Source organism: Chrysemys picta, chromosome 2 (assembly GCF_011386835.1).
Source record: "Chrysemys picta bellii isolate R12L10 chromosome 2, ASM1138683v2, whole genome shotgun sequence".
Lineage (NCBI taxonomy): Eukaryota > Metazoa > Chordata > Testudines > Emydidae > Chrysemys > Chrysemys picta.
Window position 1 is genome coordinate 203,171,470 of NC_088792.1, and position 17,192 is coordinate 203,188,661.

At 40.4% G+C, this 17,192-nt stretch overlaps 1 protein-coding gene across 1 annotated transcript in view; it reads left to right on the plus strand.

Moving 5' to 3' along the window:
- The first annotated feature begins 2,715 nt into the window (after positions 1 to 2,715).
- The window catches only part of APCDD1 (APC down-regulated 1), a 36,579-nt gene continuing 22,102 nt past the window's right edge, over positions 2,716 to 17,192 (plus strand). The window contains exons 1-2 of the mRNA XM_005282659.5: positions 2,716 to 3,236; positions 15,234 to 15,417. Of these exons, the coding sequence (XP_005282716.1) occupies positions 3,179 to 3,236; positions 15,234 to 15,417 (242 nt within the window). The 5' untranslated portion in view covers positions 2,716 to 3,178. The remainder of the gene's footprint in view (positions 3,237 to 15,233; positions 15,418 to 17,192) is intronic.

Consider the following 17,192-nt stretch of genomic DNA (forward strand, 5'->3'; position numbering starts at 1 on the left):
CTCCCACACACTGCATTCTACCACAATCTGTATCTGTGCCAAAGGTGTATGACTCTTACAATATGGCTTACTCCTAACCTGTGCAACCTGTCCTTAATAATCTTGTCACCATGTTCGACAGTTGTACATTGTGTTTTATGCACACCGTCCTTCTTTTGTACTTATACTATCTCTTTGTCCGCAGTGCAGTACCTCGTTGCTCAGAAGGACAGTCCTATCCTATCTCCTAGAACTGGAAGGGACCTTGAAAGGTCATCGAGTCCAGCCCCCTGCCTTCACTAGCAGGACCAAGTACTGATTTTGCCCCAGATCCCTAAGTGGCCCCCTTAAGGATTGAACTCACAACCCTGGGTTTAGCAGGTCATTGTTGGGGTTACACCTGCTCTGTTGGGTGTCGGGTCCTCAGAAACCATAAATGAAGATGATTTTACTATATTTAAATAAACATTGCCTTTTCATTGTTTATTTGATCCTTCCTCACTCACTGAAGTTATCCATTAAATCAATCACAAATCTACAGAGGAAAGAGAACTATTGGTACCTCTTCCTACCAAGGTAGGATTGTTGCTAGCAGTAGTAGTATGTCCACCATTTCCCCAATCAAACAGATAGCACCTTCAGAAAAGTTTTCTGGATATTCACCCTAATTTTCTTCTTTCTTCATTTAATTCCAGTATTTCTAGTTACTCTGTGGTCTGTTCTGTTATCCTGAATTGTTTCTCTCCTCGTTTACAGTCTTTAAATATTTGCAGACTTCTGTCCCTCCTCACTTATTGTTTTGGCAAACTACACATATTTAGTTCTTTTTGTCTTTCCTCATAAGGTAGCATGGTGTAAAGCAGGGTTTCCAAACACATTCATAGTGTGTACTGCAACATAAATGAGATATCAGGCCAAAAATTCTCTCTTTTCCCCTACAGGATTGTGAAGCATCCCTTTGTGGCTACTACAACAATTAATTGAATGTTGAAAAGTTACACTGGGTACATATTTGTATATTTTTAACTGTCTTTAATGTGAGAAGCATGTTCGCCTGTTTAAAAACAAACAAAAACAAGTGTTGCTCTTCATTTTATCTCACTTAGCAGGCACTATGGAGGACAGCCAACACCATCTGATCAGTACATCTCCAGTAAGTGCTCTGCAAACCACGGTCCACAGTTTGGGAAACACTTGTGTAAAGGAATGAGCAAGGATTGAGAATCAGAAACTCCTGAGTTCTAATCTTGACTCTCTGTTAGGGTCTGCCTCAGTTCCCCACCCCGCATGCTAGAAATGGGCATATTAATACTTATACATATCTCATGAGGGTCTTGGAAGGATTAGCTAATTAATTTCTGTACATCCCTTTGAATATATCAAGTACTATGAAAGTGCTAATTGTTACTTAGTTCATCTATACAGAACTCTAACTAGTTATGTTGCTCTCCCCAGAACTCTCTCCAATTTGTCACACATTACTGGCAATGAGGTGCAGGAACTGAACACAAGGAAAAATGAAAAGAGGAAGTTTCTGGCCAGTGGCTATTACAAAATAAGGCCCTGGATCCTGAAAACATGCATGTACTTAGCCTTAAGCCCCTGAGTAGTTCCACTGATTTCACATGCATAAAGTTAAGCACATGCATAAGTGTTTGCATGACTGGGGCCTAAAGCTAGACTCAAAGCAAAACTAATCAACAACAGACATGGAGGAATGCAAACAGCAGAATGGAACTCCAAAGAAGGGAGCTTAGACGTTTCTTTTTAGTTAAAAGACGCCTAATTTACACTGGGATTTCTAACAGTTCCCTCATGTGTATGTTGCCTAAGGCCTTTCAGGCAAAAGTATATACTTTGTTTTTTTATTTTAATCAATTTATGTCTTAGACACCCTTGCAGTTCAGACCTATCTGTATTTTTATACCTGTCTGAAAATGTTATTTATATACAGTAAAGTGAAACACTGCTGGCAAGACTCATTCCTTTCCAGTACAGCTGGTCGAACAGTATTTGCCAATAGTTTGGCTGATTTTGATTTTCCCAGCCAACTGATGAATAACTATTCCCGGTTGTTTTTCTAACTTTACAGATGGTTAGATCCCATTTGCCCCACACATTATTTACAAATACAATGTTATTTGTAACTGGCGAATAATTTCCCCTACTATTTCCCATAGTGGTTCCAGGGGTGCAGGAACAATTTGTATAGTGGGCATGCTGAGAGCCATTGAACCAAACTGCAAACCCTGTATATGATGGAACTGCTTCAAGCCAGGGGGTGCGGCAGCACCCGAAGCACCCCTGGTTCCAGCACCTATGGGTGGTTCCAGGCCTGGATTGCCAGGGGCAGGGCGACCCCAGCTGAGCATCACTCCCGCTCCTCTGCCACTGCTCCCCTAGTTCCTTGTGTGCCCCCCTTGCCAGGATCCGGATGGCGGTGAGACGAGGCTGGGAGGCAGGAGGGGCACACGCTGATCGCTGCACGGGAAGGGGCTAGGCTAGGGGGACAGACTGGCGAGGTGGCCGCGGCTCGGTAGCCCGCCCCACAAGGGCGAGGGTGGGCTGACGGGGCAGCCGCCAGAAGCGGGCGGGGCTGGGAGCCCGCGGCCTCGCGCCCTCTGATCTCCTCTTGTGCCCGGGTGTCTGGTTTCTGGCAGCCCGGAGCCCCCGCGGCCTGGCCCCGCCCCCGCCGCGGGAAGGGGGATATGAAGAGGAGCCGCTGCGGCTGCCGCTGCCGAGCGAGCAGACAAGTTGCCGGGGACGGACAGGGGCGCCCGGGAGCCAGCGGACGCCGGGCAGAGAGGCTCCCGCAGGCGTGACAGCCGGAGCGCGCTGCACCTCCCCGGGAGGGAGCACGTCCGCCCCGCGGTGCCCAGCGATGGGACCCACCGTCCCCCCATGAGCGCGGGCGGGCGGCGGGGGCTTGGCGGAGTGGCGGGAGCGCTCCCCCGGCTGGAGGATCCGGCGGCACCTTCTGCCTGGGCTAGTGCCCCCAGCTCGCCTCCTTCCGAGCCGCTGCTGGCCCCGCGCGGCGCCTCTCCTGCCTGCCCGGCTGTCAGGTCCGCGCTGAAGACGGGACCATTCGCTGCACCCACCAGCCCCCAAGGCCGGATTACTGGGAACTGGAGGGAGCCCGAGAAGACGTGGAAGGAGAGGAAATAAGGCGAGAGGAGGAGGAGGCGGTGGAGAGCTGGAAATGTCCCTTCCCTGTTGCAACCTGGTTAGATACCTGTTCCCAGCCCTGCTCCTGCATGGTGAGTGCCCGAGGGGAGATCCCCCTTGGGGTTAATGTCTATTACAAGACTATTAAAGGCTCCGTTGCCTTCTCCCAGGATGGCTGCAAGGGAGGGGAGGCGGTGCAGCATTGTGCTGCTGGCGTCAATACAGGAGTTTAATACGGTGGCGTTTTCCAGGGAGGGGAGTTGTGTGATTCGTTTCCAAGATCAACTCTCAGAAGAGCTTTCTCCCTTCCCCACCCCCTGTAGGATTTCCAAACTATGTCCTGAGAGTTCTTTCTTTCTTTTTTAACCAAAACCTAAATTGTGGTCGGTCTCAAGAGCGTTCCAGAGCCTTTGGGTGACTCTTGATGTGGCCAAAAATTGTAGGAGGTTCTGAAGGACCAAGCTAGGCTCATATGGGGAAAAGTTTCATGCATGTTTATGCCCGCCTTTCTTGGAAGTGGATAGTTGGGCCACATGATTACGTTTTCTTGTTTGTTAGAGAGGAAGTATATTGATATATAACATCAAAGCATACCATGATTTAATTTACTTTTATTAAACCCTCATTGCTAAGAATCTTTCTTAATAAAACATTGACAAACTTCTACAAACAGGATGACATGGAAGGTGCCCCACCAGTTGCCTATGAAGTTCTTGTTCATTATGTTAATTTAAAATCTACGTCTGTACCAGCTCTGGCACTGCATCCCATCTGGGGGCTCAATCCAATGCGGCTTTAAGAGGCTCTGTGTAAAATCCTACCCCTAATGAATTCAACCAGAGCTTTGCTATGAGGTTCAACAGGATTTCACCTGCAGGCTTTTCCTAAGAGCCGTTCTTTGGACTTGGGAGTATTTATTGAGAGATGTATTGAGAAAGCTTGGATAACAGAATATGTTAGTACTGGGTTTAGTGCTCCTAATAATTTGATTTAGAACACTAAGGCTCTTTGGACCTGTTAATTTAAAATATGCCCACTTCTGCATTGACACCGCCTAAACATATCATTAGTGTTAAAGTCTTCCAAAACAGCGTTGTGGTGGGAGCACACTTAATTTTAAGTGATAAGTTTAAGATGGACCACTTAAGTTGTCAAAGCTGGATGCATAAAGCCACATTTAGGCATCCAATTTTCAGAAGTGTTGAGCACCCTCAAATACCTTTTAAGAAAATTGAAACTGTGGTGCTCAGCACCAGTGAAAATTAGGCTATTTAATTAGGTGCCTAAATACCTATTTACAGGCCTCCCTTTATGCACCCATGTTTGAAAAGTTTGGTGAGATATTCTTCTCAGAGTGTCTCAACCTACTCAGTTACATCAGCATTTTGAGGACTGTACCTAATACTGAAGTATTCTGCAGCATCCAGCCTTCTTCAATAAACTTCCTCGGGTCCTAAAATCTACTTTTAAAAGTAGGTGCCTCTTTCAAGTATACTAAAACTGGGCACCCCACTGGATCCAACCTTAGAATAGGGGACCGGAGTCAGAACTTTAAAGTGCTTCTTAAAATTGCCTGTTTTGGAGTGGGGATTGTCTGTCTTTATGTTTGTAGAGTTTTAAGCTAAACAGACTCAATAAATTTGTGTGTTTTTGTTTTTATAGAGAGAGCATTTGCTCACCTCCCACAGCTCACCTCCAAAACTTATATAGACTATGTAAACAAGTCTAGTTGAGCCAGACCTGCCTGGACGCCAAGGTGTACCTTAAAACTCTGTGATCTGAGAATCTAAAAGTCAAAATAGAAGGTTTGAAGTTAGAGAGTAAAGAGAGAAGTTATAATTATAGGGTTGACTGCCAGCCTCATCTGCTTGGAATTACAGAGCAGTTTTAAACTTTGGCTGAAAAGAGAAACAAATCAAGGCCAATGATCAGATCAAAATAACAGCTGCCAAAAGAAGACGAAACAGGAAAATCGTATATTTTTTTCCATCAAATGGGAAACCAATCAGGCCAATGATCAGATAAAAACAGCAGCTGCCAAAAGAAAATGAAACAGGAAAATCATCTGTGATACATAACTGAAGATGGGGAAAAAATAGAAGGAAATATACCTATCAAATACTGCTTAGAAAGAAATAACTTGAAAACTTGTTTGTGAACATATACATATCAGTAACATAGGGACTGAAGTGAAGATTTATTGTGGAAAACTATTGCCCCCTTGGGCTGAGATAGGAACAAACAGTGGGATACAATGTCCAAAGATGTAGTTTAGCCTAATCTAGGTTTTGCCCATTCTATGTTTGATTATAATCTCTAAACATTATAAAGGTTTTGCACCACCCTGGGGCTTTTTTCAAAGGTCTTTTAGATCACATGACTATCTCCCAGTCAACTGGATTGCGCTTGGAAATCCAAGAGTGAATTAAGTGTGTGTGTGTGTGTGTGTGTGTGTGTGTGTGTGTGTGTTTGTGTGTAAATAAGAATTAAAGCTTTTGCTTATCCCCTTTTAATTCAAAGTGCTGTTTGTTAATTTAATGGAAGTAAAACTATGTAAATGCAGTACAAAACTCAAGCTCATATTTTCATTGCAACATAACTCGTAATATTGTTGAGTTAACATTATGAAAAACTTGTACTCATTAGTCAAAATGGAACCTGTAGAATGTCAAAAGAGGTTTGCAGCTGGAAGTTGTCCATTATCAGTATTTCTTTGCTTATATGAAAAGCCACAAAAGTTTCAGATGTCAAATGCTGCAAACATTCAGCTCCAGAAAACCTGATTAATCAGAGCTAAAAAATGGATTCAAAACAAAATGGCTAATTTGTTTTGCAAATGACTAATTTATGTTACAAATGTGAGGAAATTACCATAGAGTGTTTCTGAATGTGATTGTTATAGTAATGTATTAACTTTAAAATAATAATTGGTTCCTTATATGAGAACATCCCCCACTAAAATATTCAGTTTTAATGAAGTTTATTCAGTCAGGACTGTTAGACTTTTCATGGCAGAATTCATTGTTTATGCAAAACTAAATACATTAATACATAATTGAAATGCTCCAATAGTGTCACTGAAATTGGTTGGATAGAAGTATTTTATTTCCTTTCTTGCCTCATTCATTAAAATACAATGAAATTTATAAGAAAATATGTCCCATATACATGTAGATGGGCAAGGCATGGGTGTGAGCTGTGGGATGTATGTTCCCCTTAGTAAAATAATTGAATTCAGTTAGGATTTAGGAGAGGACAAATCAGAAAGGGAGTTCCCTCTGTTCAGTGCTTACTATATCAAGCATGGAGGTAGATGAAGAGAGAAAGATAAAAATAAGCAGCGTGGGCTGAATTCCACTTTCAGTTAAAATAAAATGTAAATCCAAAGTAACTCTATTGACTTTCAGTGGATTTATGATAACTTTACACTGGTGCAACAGAGCTGGATTTTGTGCTATGTGTATATATACATAGAATATTTTGAATTAGTGATATTGTGTCTGTAAACTGAAAAATAAAATGAAAATGACGGAGAAAGAAAATTTTCAGGTATTCAAGACGACTAATATTTTGTTATTAATGCAACTTTTGTACAGTAGTTACATTTGTAGTGTATGCTTCCTATGCATAGATTGCATGATTACTTTGGTATAGGATCCTGTCCTACAGTATTTACTCGAACTCCAATAAGTTTAGTGGTTGAATTTTTCCCTACTCTGTATGTAATACAGAACAGTGGTGCTAGAACAATTTTTATAGTGGGGGGTGCTGAGAGCCATTTAACCGAACTGTAAACCCTGTACAATAACTCCTCACTTAAAAGTTGTCCTGGTTAACGTTGTTTCATTGTTACGTTGCTGATCAATTAGGGAACATGCTCATTTAAAGTTGTGCAATGCTCCCTTCTAACGTCCTTTGGCAGCCGCTTGCTTTGTCCACTGCTTGCAGGAAGAGCGGCCCATTGGAGCTAGCTGGTGCGGGCTTGGAATCAGGGTGGACTGGCAGCCCCCCATCAGCTCCCCTAAGTTCCCTGTGCTGCAGCTGCCCAGCAGGCTAGCAATTGCTGGCATTCAGCTGTCCCTCCCCCCACTGCAATGTGCTGCTCCTGCCCTCTGCCTTGGAGCTGCTCCCAGAGACTTCTGTATGGAGGGAGGGGGGAAGTGGAGGGCTAATGTCAGGTGTCCCCTCCCCCCTGCTCCTGCACCCCGCTTACCCCATTTCCATAGAGCAGGGGGGACACACAACAGGGTTCAGGACGGAGGGAGCTTCCAGGCAGCAGCTGCTGTCTCAGCAAGCTGATCTAATTAACAAGGCAGTGTACTTAAGACTGGGGTCAGCTACTTAAAGGGGAAATGTGCATCTCTCTCTCACACACACACACACACACACACACACACACACACACACACACACACACACATGTGTCTCTGTCTCTGTCTGCTATGCTCTCCCCTCCCTCCATGCCTGTTGCCTTGTAGAGTGAGGCTATATTAACAATGAGTTAACCCTTGAGGGCTCAGCCAAATGCTAGTTCATCGTTTAGCAGTAAGGCATTCCCTGGAAAATATCCCACCCTCTGACTCCTCCACCTCAACCAAGCGTCACAATCATCATCACTGTGTACCAGTATTAAATTGTTTGTTTAAAACTTATAGTGTGTGTGTGTGTGTGTGTGTGTGTGTATATATGTATATGTATATATAATTAGTCTTTGGTCTAGTGAAAAAAATTTCCCTGGAACCTAATCTCATCATTTACATTAAATCTTATGGGGAAATTGGATTCGCTTAGCATCGTTTCACTTAAAGTCACATTTTTCAGGAACATAACTACAACGTTAAGTGAGGAGTTACTGTATATAAAGGCAACCACTTCAAGCCAGGGGGTGTGGCAGCACTCCCTAGTTCCAGCACCTATGGTATAGAATAGATGTGTGTAGATGTCTGTGGTATAGAACGTTATGCTTGCTTGAAAAAGGGCAAAGTCCCTCTACTTTATGTATTGTGTTGTATTTAGGGTCCAATTTTCCCTCCTGGAAGTCAATAGCTAAGCTCCCATTTACTTTAGTGGAGGCAGACTTGAACCCTCAATGGTTCACAGAAATACACACTTGCCACCGCTTTTTCTTCATTCAGTAATGGTGGTCCATTGTAGTACAAAATTTAATTCTACATTACAGAGCTCATTATTTTATAAAACAGCTTAAAACATTTTATATGAAACAGAAGAATGTGAAAACTATTTGAACCCACAATTATCCTCCTCTCTCGTACACTGGTGGGAATTTATAGTTGAGCCATTGGACTCAGGTTTGATTGCTATTTTTATTTTATTTTTTTTAATTTTATTTTTTAAATGTACCGCGCCTATGACCCTTTTGGTAAATGGTGCTTAATAAGTGACATTAAAGGGCACTGTCAAGGAATTTATCATGATATTTAAATTAATTTTTATACAGTATTTTATAACGCCTTGAAAGCATAACCCTAAAAAGCTGTAAACTTTTCTCCTTACCAAATCCATTCATTCCTCCACCATGCATACCGACTTTGTTGTGAAGTGGCTCATGAGGAATACAGATCTGAGGACACTTCTTCTGTTTTAAAGAAGAGAACACAAACGCATCTACTTAAAAATTAAAGTCAAAGAATTTCAGTAGATTACCTGTATGAAAAGTTATAGGGGCCTCAAGTTCTTACCGTCACTACTCAATTGTTTACTGAAACAGGTGTTTTGAAAGAGTAAGCACTAACTCTCCCAGGTGCTGAGTGAACTGATTTCACTTGGTTTTGAAGTTGTTCAGCCTCCCCTAAGAGATTCTCAGACTACTTCGGTACTGGGCGTTGAGTAAGGACATCAGGATTTGTGCCATAAAATAACAGAAGATCTAATTCTGGGCCAGTTCGCCTTGACAGAGTTTCTAATTGTTACATCTTAAAATCCTTTTCTTGTATCTCTGTTCAATAACTTCACCATTATAAGCTGGGCATTTCCCTCCTTTAAACTACAGGTCTGTTTGCAGACGTATATCTAAAAACTATGTACGCACACAAGAAAAGTAATAGGTACATATGAAACAAAAGCAAATCTTGTTATCTTTTACAGTTGTAAACTTCAACCTTCTCTGCCCCCAATCCTTTGTTTGTAATCCCTTGTTATGGTATGTCTAATTTATGTCCCAATCCTGTAAGGGCCCTTTGAAGTATAAAAAAGAATAGTGGAGAAAAACATGGTAAGTAAACACAGACGCATTTGTTTGGCAGTGGGATGTTATAGTTTCCATTGTAATTACACAAGTTTGCACTGCAATTAAAAAGCTGTCATAGAGGTTATCTAGCACTTTCCCACATCAAGAGATAGCTGTACTCTAATGTATATTGTGCAGGGCGATTGACTAGATAAGTAAAGCTAAATACTTAATCTAGTCAATTATTTTTCATCTGTTTGAAAGATTTTTAGACAAGTTCCAACTTGAAAATAGTTTACTGCAGAAATAAAATACTAGTATTAAAAGTGATTCCCTCCAAGGATATAATGCTCACAGATAATATAGCACTTGGGCTTCCACATGAGGTTGGTTGTGTGCGAACAGGCTATAAAAGGAAGCTACACTGGATTTACACTGGCGTGAATGAAGAAACAGTTTAGCCCTATGTGTCTCAATTGATGTAAATTAGAAACTTCCCAGTTATCAGACATGCCAATCCAGATTTAGGTTTGAATCTTGTTTGCTGTTCCAGTTTAACTCTCTAATAGGCCACATTTGAAATCTGAACATGCAGAACTTGAGAAATTCTGGGTCTCAATTTTGAAACTCCAAGTGTTTGAAGCCAAAGTTTTGATAGAGCTCATTATAGATATATTGGCCAAACTTTGCTGTCAGTTACACTGATTTAAATCCATAGCTGTTTAACTGATTGAGTAGAATTTGGTCTATGAATTCAGATCTAGATCCTTTGAGTTTGAGCCAAACTCTTGTTATAGAATCATAAAATTGTAGGACTTGAAGAGACTCAAGAGGTCATCTAGTCCAGTCTCCTGCGCTCATGGCAGGACTAAGTGTTATCTAGACCATCCCTGACAGGTGTTTGTCTAACCTGCTCTTAAAAATCTCCATTCCACAACCTCCTTAGGCAGTTTATTCTGGACAGGAAGTTTTTCCTAATGTCCAACCTAAACCGTCCTTGAAGCAATGGGCTGAAATTGCAGCTTGTCCTATCCTCAGAGGTTAAGGAGAATAATTTTTCTCCCCCCTCCTTGTAACAACCTTCTATATACTTGAAAACCATTACATGTCCCCTCTCAATCTTCTCTTCTCCAGACTAAACAAACCCAGTTTTTTCAATCTTCTCTATAGGTCATGTTTTCTAGACCTTTAATCATTTTTGTTGCTCTTCTCTGGATTTTCTCCAGTTTGTCCACATCTTTCTTGAAATGTGGCACCCAGAACTGGACACAACACTCCAGTTGAGGCCTAACCAGCGCTGAGTAGAGCAGAAGAAGTACTACTTGTGTCTTGCTTACAACACTCCTGCTAATACATCCTAGAATGATGTTTTCTTTTTTTGTGACAGTATTACACTTTTGACTTCTATTTAGCTTGTGATCCACTATGACTCCCAGATCCCTTTCTGCAGTACTCCTTCCTAGGCACTCATTTCCAGTTTTGTATGTGTGCAGCTGATTGTTCCTTCCTAAGTGGAGTACTTTGCATTTGTCCTTATTGAATTTCATCCTATTTACTTAAGACCATTTCTCCAGTTTGTCCAGATCATTTTGAATTTTAATCCTATCCTCCATAGCACTTGCAACCTCTCCCAGCTTGGTATCATCTGCAAACTTTATAAGTGTACTCTCTATGCCATTATCTAAATCATTGATAAAGATATTGAACAGAACTGAATCAAGAACTGATCCCTGCAGGACCCCACTTGATATCCCCTTCCAGCTTGACTGTGAACCACTGATAACTACTCTCTGGGAACTGTTTTCACCAGTTATGCACTCACCTTATAGTAGCTCCATCTAAATTCTATTTCCCTAATTTGTTTATGAGACGGTCATGCGAGACCATATCAAAACCCTTACTAAAGTTAAGACCACCACATCTACCACTTCCCTATTTTTATTGCAAATATAGCTTATTAACATTACTTCACTGAAAACTGAAATTGAATATGTAATAATTGAAGACTTTCTGCAAAATTGCTCATAAGTCCAAAGGCTGATAAGAAAAAGTATTCTAATACTGTTATCCAACTGAATACACTGCCAACAGCTTAATACTTTAAAAAATCTTATTTTACTCTCTCTCAATTGACGGCTTAAGAACTTGAAAATAGCTTCTTTCCCTATACTTGTTTTCCTTTCTTCATCTAGAAAACACTGATTATTTTTTCTTTTTTTGTGTTTCTCATGGAGCTGCAATTATTATGGCTTTCTTATTTTACTTTTTGACTTACTGTCTTGTTTAAGCACCAGCATGATGGGTGATGCCATCTTTGTGAATAGTGTTCATTAGATAACTGAAACAACAAAGTCAAAAGAAGTTTTTATGGTATTATTTTTGTGTAAATAATGCCATAAAAACTTGCCATATTTGAAGTGTGGATTTTGTTTGAAATCTTTCAAATATCTCCAGAATAGATAGGTAATTTTATTTATTTATTAAAAAGAGACCTATCAGATCCAGAAGATATTTCCTAATTTATAATAAGTTTAAGGCAAGTCAAATCTCGAGTCTAAATTACTTACATGCTCCTTTCATTGTTTATCATTTCCTTAGCTATCTTGCCACAGACATATGTATCGATTGTGAAACCCCCTTATTTGCCTCTGTTGTAGAAAGTAGCACGTTTGGATCCCTTTCAATGAAAGCCAAAGCTCTAAGTATACAGCAATTATGTTTGGTCTCCAATGTTATTTAAAAGTGGTCTTTTAAATTAACTTCCACATTTTTCCATTTCACAAAAGCACAGTTAACTGTGAGGCTGCCAACATCTTTCCATTTTATATCAACCAAAGGAATACTATGAAGTTAATGGGACTACTTACTGCTTAAAGCTGAACACATCCTTAAGTGCTTTGCCTAAAAAGGGTTTTAAATGACTATTTTACATGTTGTGCTGCAACGTACCTTAATACACCAAAGTAATCCTAAAATCCAGCAATCATGTGTTTTTTCCCTTGTAAATTAGGAATAATTCAAAGCAAATAATTACTTGCCTATCCCAGTGTGCCATGCTGCAATTCTCTCTTCTTTTAAATCCCTTATGAAAACCCACTCCTTTCATTAAGGACAATGTCAAAGCTGAATAAATAAATTCATAGATTCATAGATTCTAGGACTGGAAGGGACCTCGAGAGGTCATCGAGTCCAGTCCCCTGCCCGCATGGCAGGACCAAATACCATCTAGACAATCCCTGATAGACATTTATCTAACCTACTCTTAAATATCTCCAGAGAGGGAGATTCCACAACCTCCCTAGGCAATTTATTCCAGTGTTTAACCACCCTGACAGTTAGGAACTTTTTCCTAATGTCCAACCTAGACCTCCCTTGCTGCAGTTTAAACCCATTGCTTCTGGTTCTATCCTTAGAGGCTAAGGTGAACAAGTTTTCTCCCTCCTCCTTATGACACCCTTTTAAATACCTGAAAACTGCTATCGTGTCCCCTCTCAGTCTTCTCTTTTCCAAACTAAACAAACCCAATTCTTTCAGCCTTCCTTCATAGGTCATGTTCTCAAGACCTTTAATCATTCTTGTTGCTCTTCTCTGGACCCGCTCCAATTTCTCCACATCTTTTTTAAAATGCGGTGCCCAGAACTGGACACAATACTCCAGCTGAGGCCTAACCAGAGCAGAGTAGAGCGGAAGAATGACTTCTCGTGTCTTGCTCACAACACACCTGTTAATACATCCCAGAATCATGTTTGCTTTTTTTTTTTTGCAACAGCATCACACTGACTCATATTTAGTTTGTGGTCCACTATAACCCCTAGATCCCTTTCTGCCATACTCCTTCCTAGACAGTCTCTTCCCATTCTATATGTGTGAAACTGATTTTCCCTTCCTAGGTGGAGCACTTTGCATTTGTCTTTGTTAAACTTCATCCTGTTTACCTCAGCCCATTTCTCCAATTTGTCCAGATCTAAATAATATATTTCATCAACACGTTTGCTCTTTATGCGATTTGAATCATGGATCCCTTTTTCCTTAATGAAAATGCACCAAGTGGATTTTTTGTTGTTTATTTAGAATGTGTCATTACCTTCAGAGTATCCTTAACAGCCTGGGGATTCTCACTGCAGAAGGTGGAGGAGAGGGAAAACATACTGCTGCAAAACTTCCCCCTGTTTTTAGAAAAGCATACAAGGAGATAAATGGTGTGCAAAGGGGGTCTTGTATCCTACCCATGTCCATACTCTTTCAAGCCTCTGACAGCATCCAGGAACGGGAACAAGCACACTTGGGTTATATCCAGGAAGGACAGATGTGTAAAGGCAGTGGCATGGTTGTTTACCAGGCCATTTACTGATGTGGCAAAGGCTGGGATGGAGAGCCAAAAGGGAACAATGTATGACAAATGTTGTATCTGATCTTAAGGTGATATAAAGAGGGAAGTATGATCCCACATCCGGGTACTTATGTATGATAACACGTACAAAGATGCAGAAAGGTGCAAGCACAGAGACACTTATTCAAGGTGTGGGAGGCAGTGCTCATTAAATATTGCACTGCCTCACCCCATAATACACACATTACAAGATACATCTAAGTGGGCAAGATAAGGGTCCAGTAGGTGGCTTTTATTCCCACCACATAACTTAGAGGCCACAGAACATCCTAGTAGTGTGACTACATTTATACCACACTGTTATATTGTATGTGTGTGTTTCCCACATCTATTCCTCGCTCTCTGGAGCTTCCATTGTGTTCCTGTTCCTGTGCTCGTTAGATGAGATGATTGGAGCAGTGAGATATGTAACTTGTCCATATGCAGAACCAATAGATGAGACTGTGCTTTGACCCAGTATGGGAAAGTTAAGGTATAAAATGCTAACAGCCCAATGCTGAGCAATGTCTAATTTATTATAAATTCAATAGAGAAATTGCAAGTGCCGCTGAATTATTAATTACATATTTCCTATCTTCACATAGTAGTTTTCAACTGTGGTTCATCTGCATAGCTGTTAAACCAGTAATGGGTAGTCATTTTAATAAAACAGTGGCTGTCTTCTAATCAGTAATTTAAGATTTGTATTTGTTCACTTGTTAATCCTAGATGTGCTTTTTTCTTGATCCATATTTTCCTACACCTTATATAGCATGCAGCCTAAAGGAGTGCAAGAAGCATTCTTTCTTACACTACATATTCATTTTGTTTGATTAATTTTGTGTAGAAAGATTGCTGGTGAGTTTCCTATGTATGCATTACTAGAAACCAAAATTACTGAGAGCTAGAGATAAAATTAGCTTTTGAAATTCCTTTTTCCCTGAAAATAAAAATAGCAGAATCCGCCTTTAATTGACCACCTCATTCATCACAGAGGCTTCCTGTGTACAGAGGCTGTGCTTTGAATATCTGTTTTCCTTTGACTTTAAAAGGTGGCCTTTATTTGCAAGGTTATTATAGAAGCATTCAAATTAGAGGTGGGCCCAAGCCACAAAGATCACATCCGCATCTGGATCCAGCTTTCCCACAGTTACAGAGGTGCTTGGGTCCAGGTTTTGGGGTTGTCCAGTTACAGACAGACTTAAGAACCAGTTGTGAAGTTCAAATCCAGATCCACACTTCAGAGGTATTTGAATCCAGAGTTTTGGTTCTGATCCTGTTCTCATTTCACAACATTAGAGAAATCTAGTCAGAGGATTTGTAATTTGTTGGCAGAAAGAGACATTTCCCAATAATATAGTTTTTTTCTTTTCTTTTTTTCACATGGAACAAGTAATATAATCAATTCTTTCCCTAAGCACATAATATTGCCACGTGAGTGATGTGTTAGCACTGTTACTCAACCTGCTTTACTGTGTGTCTATCAGTCATCCTTGCCAGAATCCCCTAGTAACTTACACTTTTATTTCCCAGGGCTGGGAGAGGGTTCTGCCCTTCTTCATCCAGACAGCAGATCCCACCCTCGATCTTTAGAGAAGAGTGCATGGAGGTCTTTTAAGGAATCACAGTGTCATCACATGCTGAAACATCTTCACAATGGAGCCCGAATCACTGTGCAAATGCCTCCCACCATTGAAGGGCATTGGGTCTCTACTGGGTAAGGATAACAAAAAAAGACACTTGAGTGACCTGGGGGGGAAATATCTACAAATGTTTTTAAAGCATTTGTCATACATACTTAGAATGACAGATATTTTAGTTGTACAAGAGAATAGCATGCTGTAAAGCTACCTTGTTATATACCATTTTGCAGTCTTCATTTTTAAATAGTAAGGAATGCAATATTTTTTAACTTTTTTTGATTTAGAAAACAAAATATTGTTAAAACCTGCTTATGAATATTACATTGTATTACAAGACTTCTAATGAATGGATCCTTATTTTTAAGAGCTTTTGCATGAACAAATTTCATTAGCAAATTAAATTAAGAAACTTTATTTCATTAGCCCAAGCATGTGCATGTGCTTATCTGTACATCATGACATTCAGTCAGAGTGAGATTTCATTTCCAGTGTCTCAGCTGTAATATTCATCAACCTATTTTAAATGATTTTCTTAGGCTGTTTTGAGGGTTTTAAGATGTTTATGAGGCCCAATCCTGTAATCCTTACTCAGACAAAGCTACAACAGAACTCAGGGAAAGTGGTTCCTGAGTAAGGACTGCTGGATTTGGCCTGTAATTATTCCTGAAAACTCCTATAGATTTCAGTGGGAGCTCTGCGTGTGGAGCAATTGCAGGATAAAGATAGAATCTTTTCTGACTATCCTAAGCAGATAAGCCACAACGGGTTCAAACAGACAAGCTGCAAACTTTGCTTCTATTACTATTGTAACTTTCAGTTACTGTACCTTATATTTACTGTTTTATAACAAACCCAAAGCTACAGCAAGTTCACAGTAGCTAATACACTTTCTTAATGGAAAAGTTGTGTGACCTTTAGTCTAATAAATAAGTCAGTAAATTATTTTGTTAATGAAACCCTTTTGGATGGGGATTTAATGCTCTCCTGTGAAATGTGCAGCAAGAGTTCCTTAATAGTTTTTTGCCTACACTTTCTTATTAGTAGAGTGGAACCACTTAAATCACTGATCAAAGAATACATTTTCCACACACATGTATAGGTATACACCAAAAAAGGGAGGTCCTCATCAGGGATAGCTCAGCGGTTTGAGCATTGGCCTGCTAAACCCAGGGTTGTAAGTTCAATCCTTGAGGGGGCTATTTAGGGATCTGGGGCAAAAATCTGTCTGGGGATTGGTCCTGCTTTGAGCAAGGGGTTAGACTAGATGACCTCCTGAGGTCCCTTCCAATTCCATGATTCTACATTGGAATCTATGAAGAACAAAGCCCATTAAAGTCAATGGGAGTTTTTCCGTTTATTTCAGTGGACTTTAGACTAGGCCCTGTAACCCTAAAACTATTATCTTATAATAAGGGGAGCAATCCCTCTATTTAGGTTACCTAGCACTTTTCAGGGATCTTGTGAAAAAAGGCAGTATGTGATCATGTAACTGAAGCCTGTATCATCACACGTACGCACAAGGGTGACAAATCAAGGTTTGCACGGGCAACCTAAATTCTGGTACTTACTAATTTTCAGCTGCTTGACTTTGAAACCTAAACAACATTCTTCTAATGTAGTTTTTTCTCTATATGATCATAGCAATATGTCTGTGTAAAGAATAAGTTCTCAACACACTAAATGAAAAATAAATTGAAAATTGACCTGAAAAGTATAACCTTCTGAGCTTATAATTTTTATTAAATTTACTATTTTCAAAAAGTATTTATTTTAAGCAGCCTGGATGACACCCAAGGGAGAGATTTTTTTCAAAGGCACAAAGGAGAGTTTGACTTTCATTGTGAGCTGG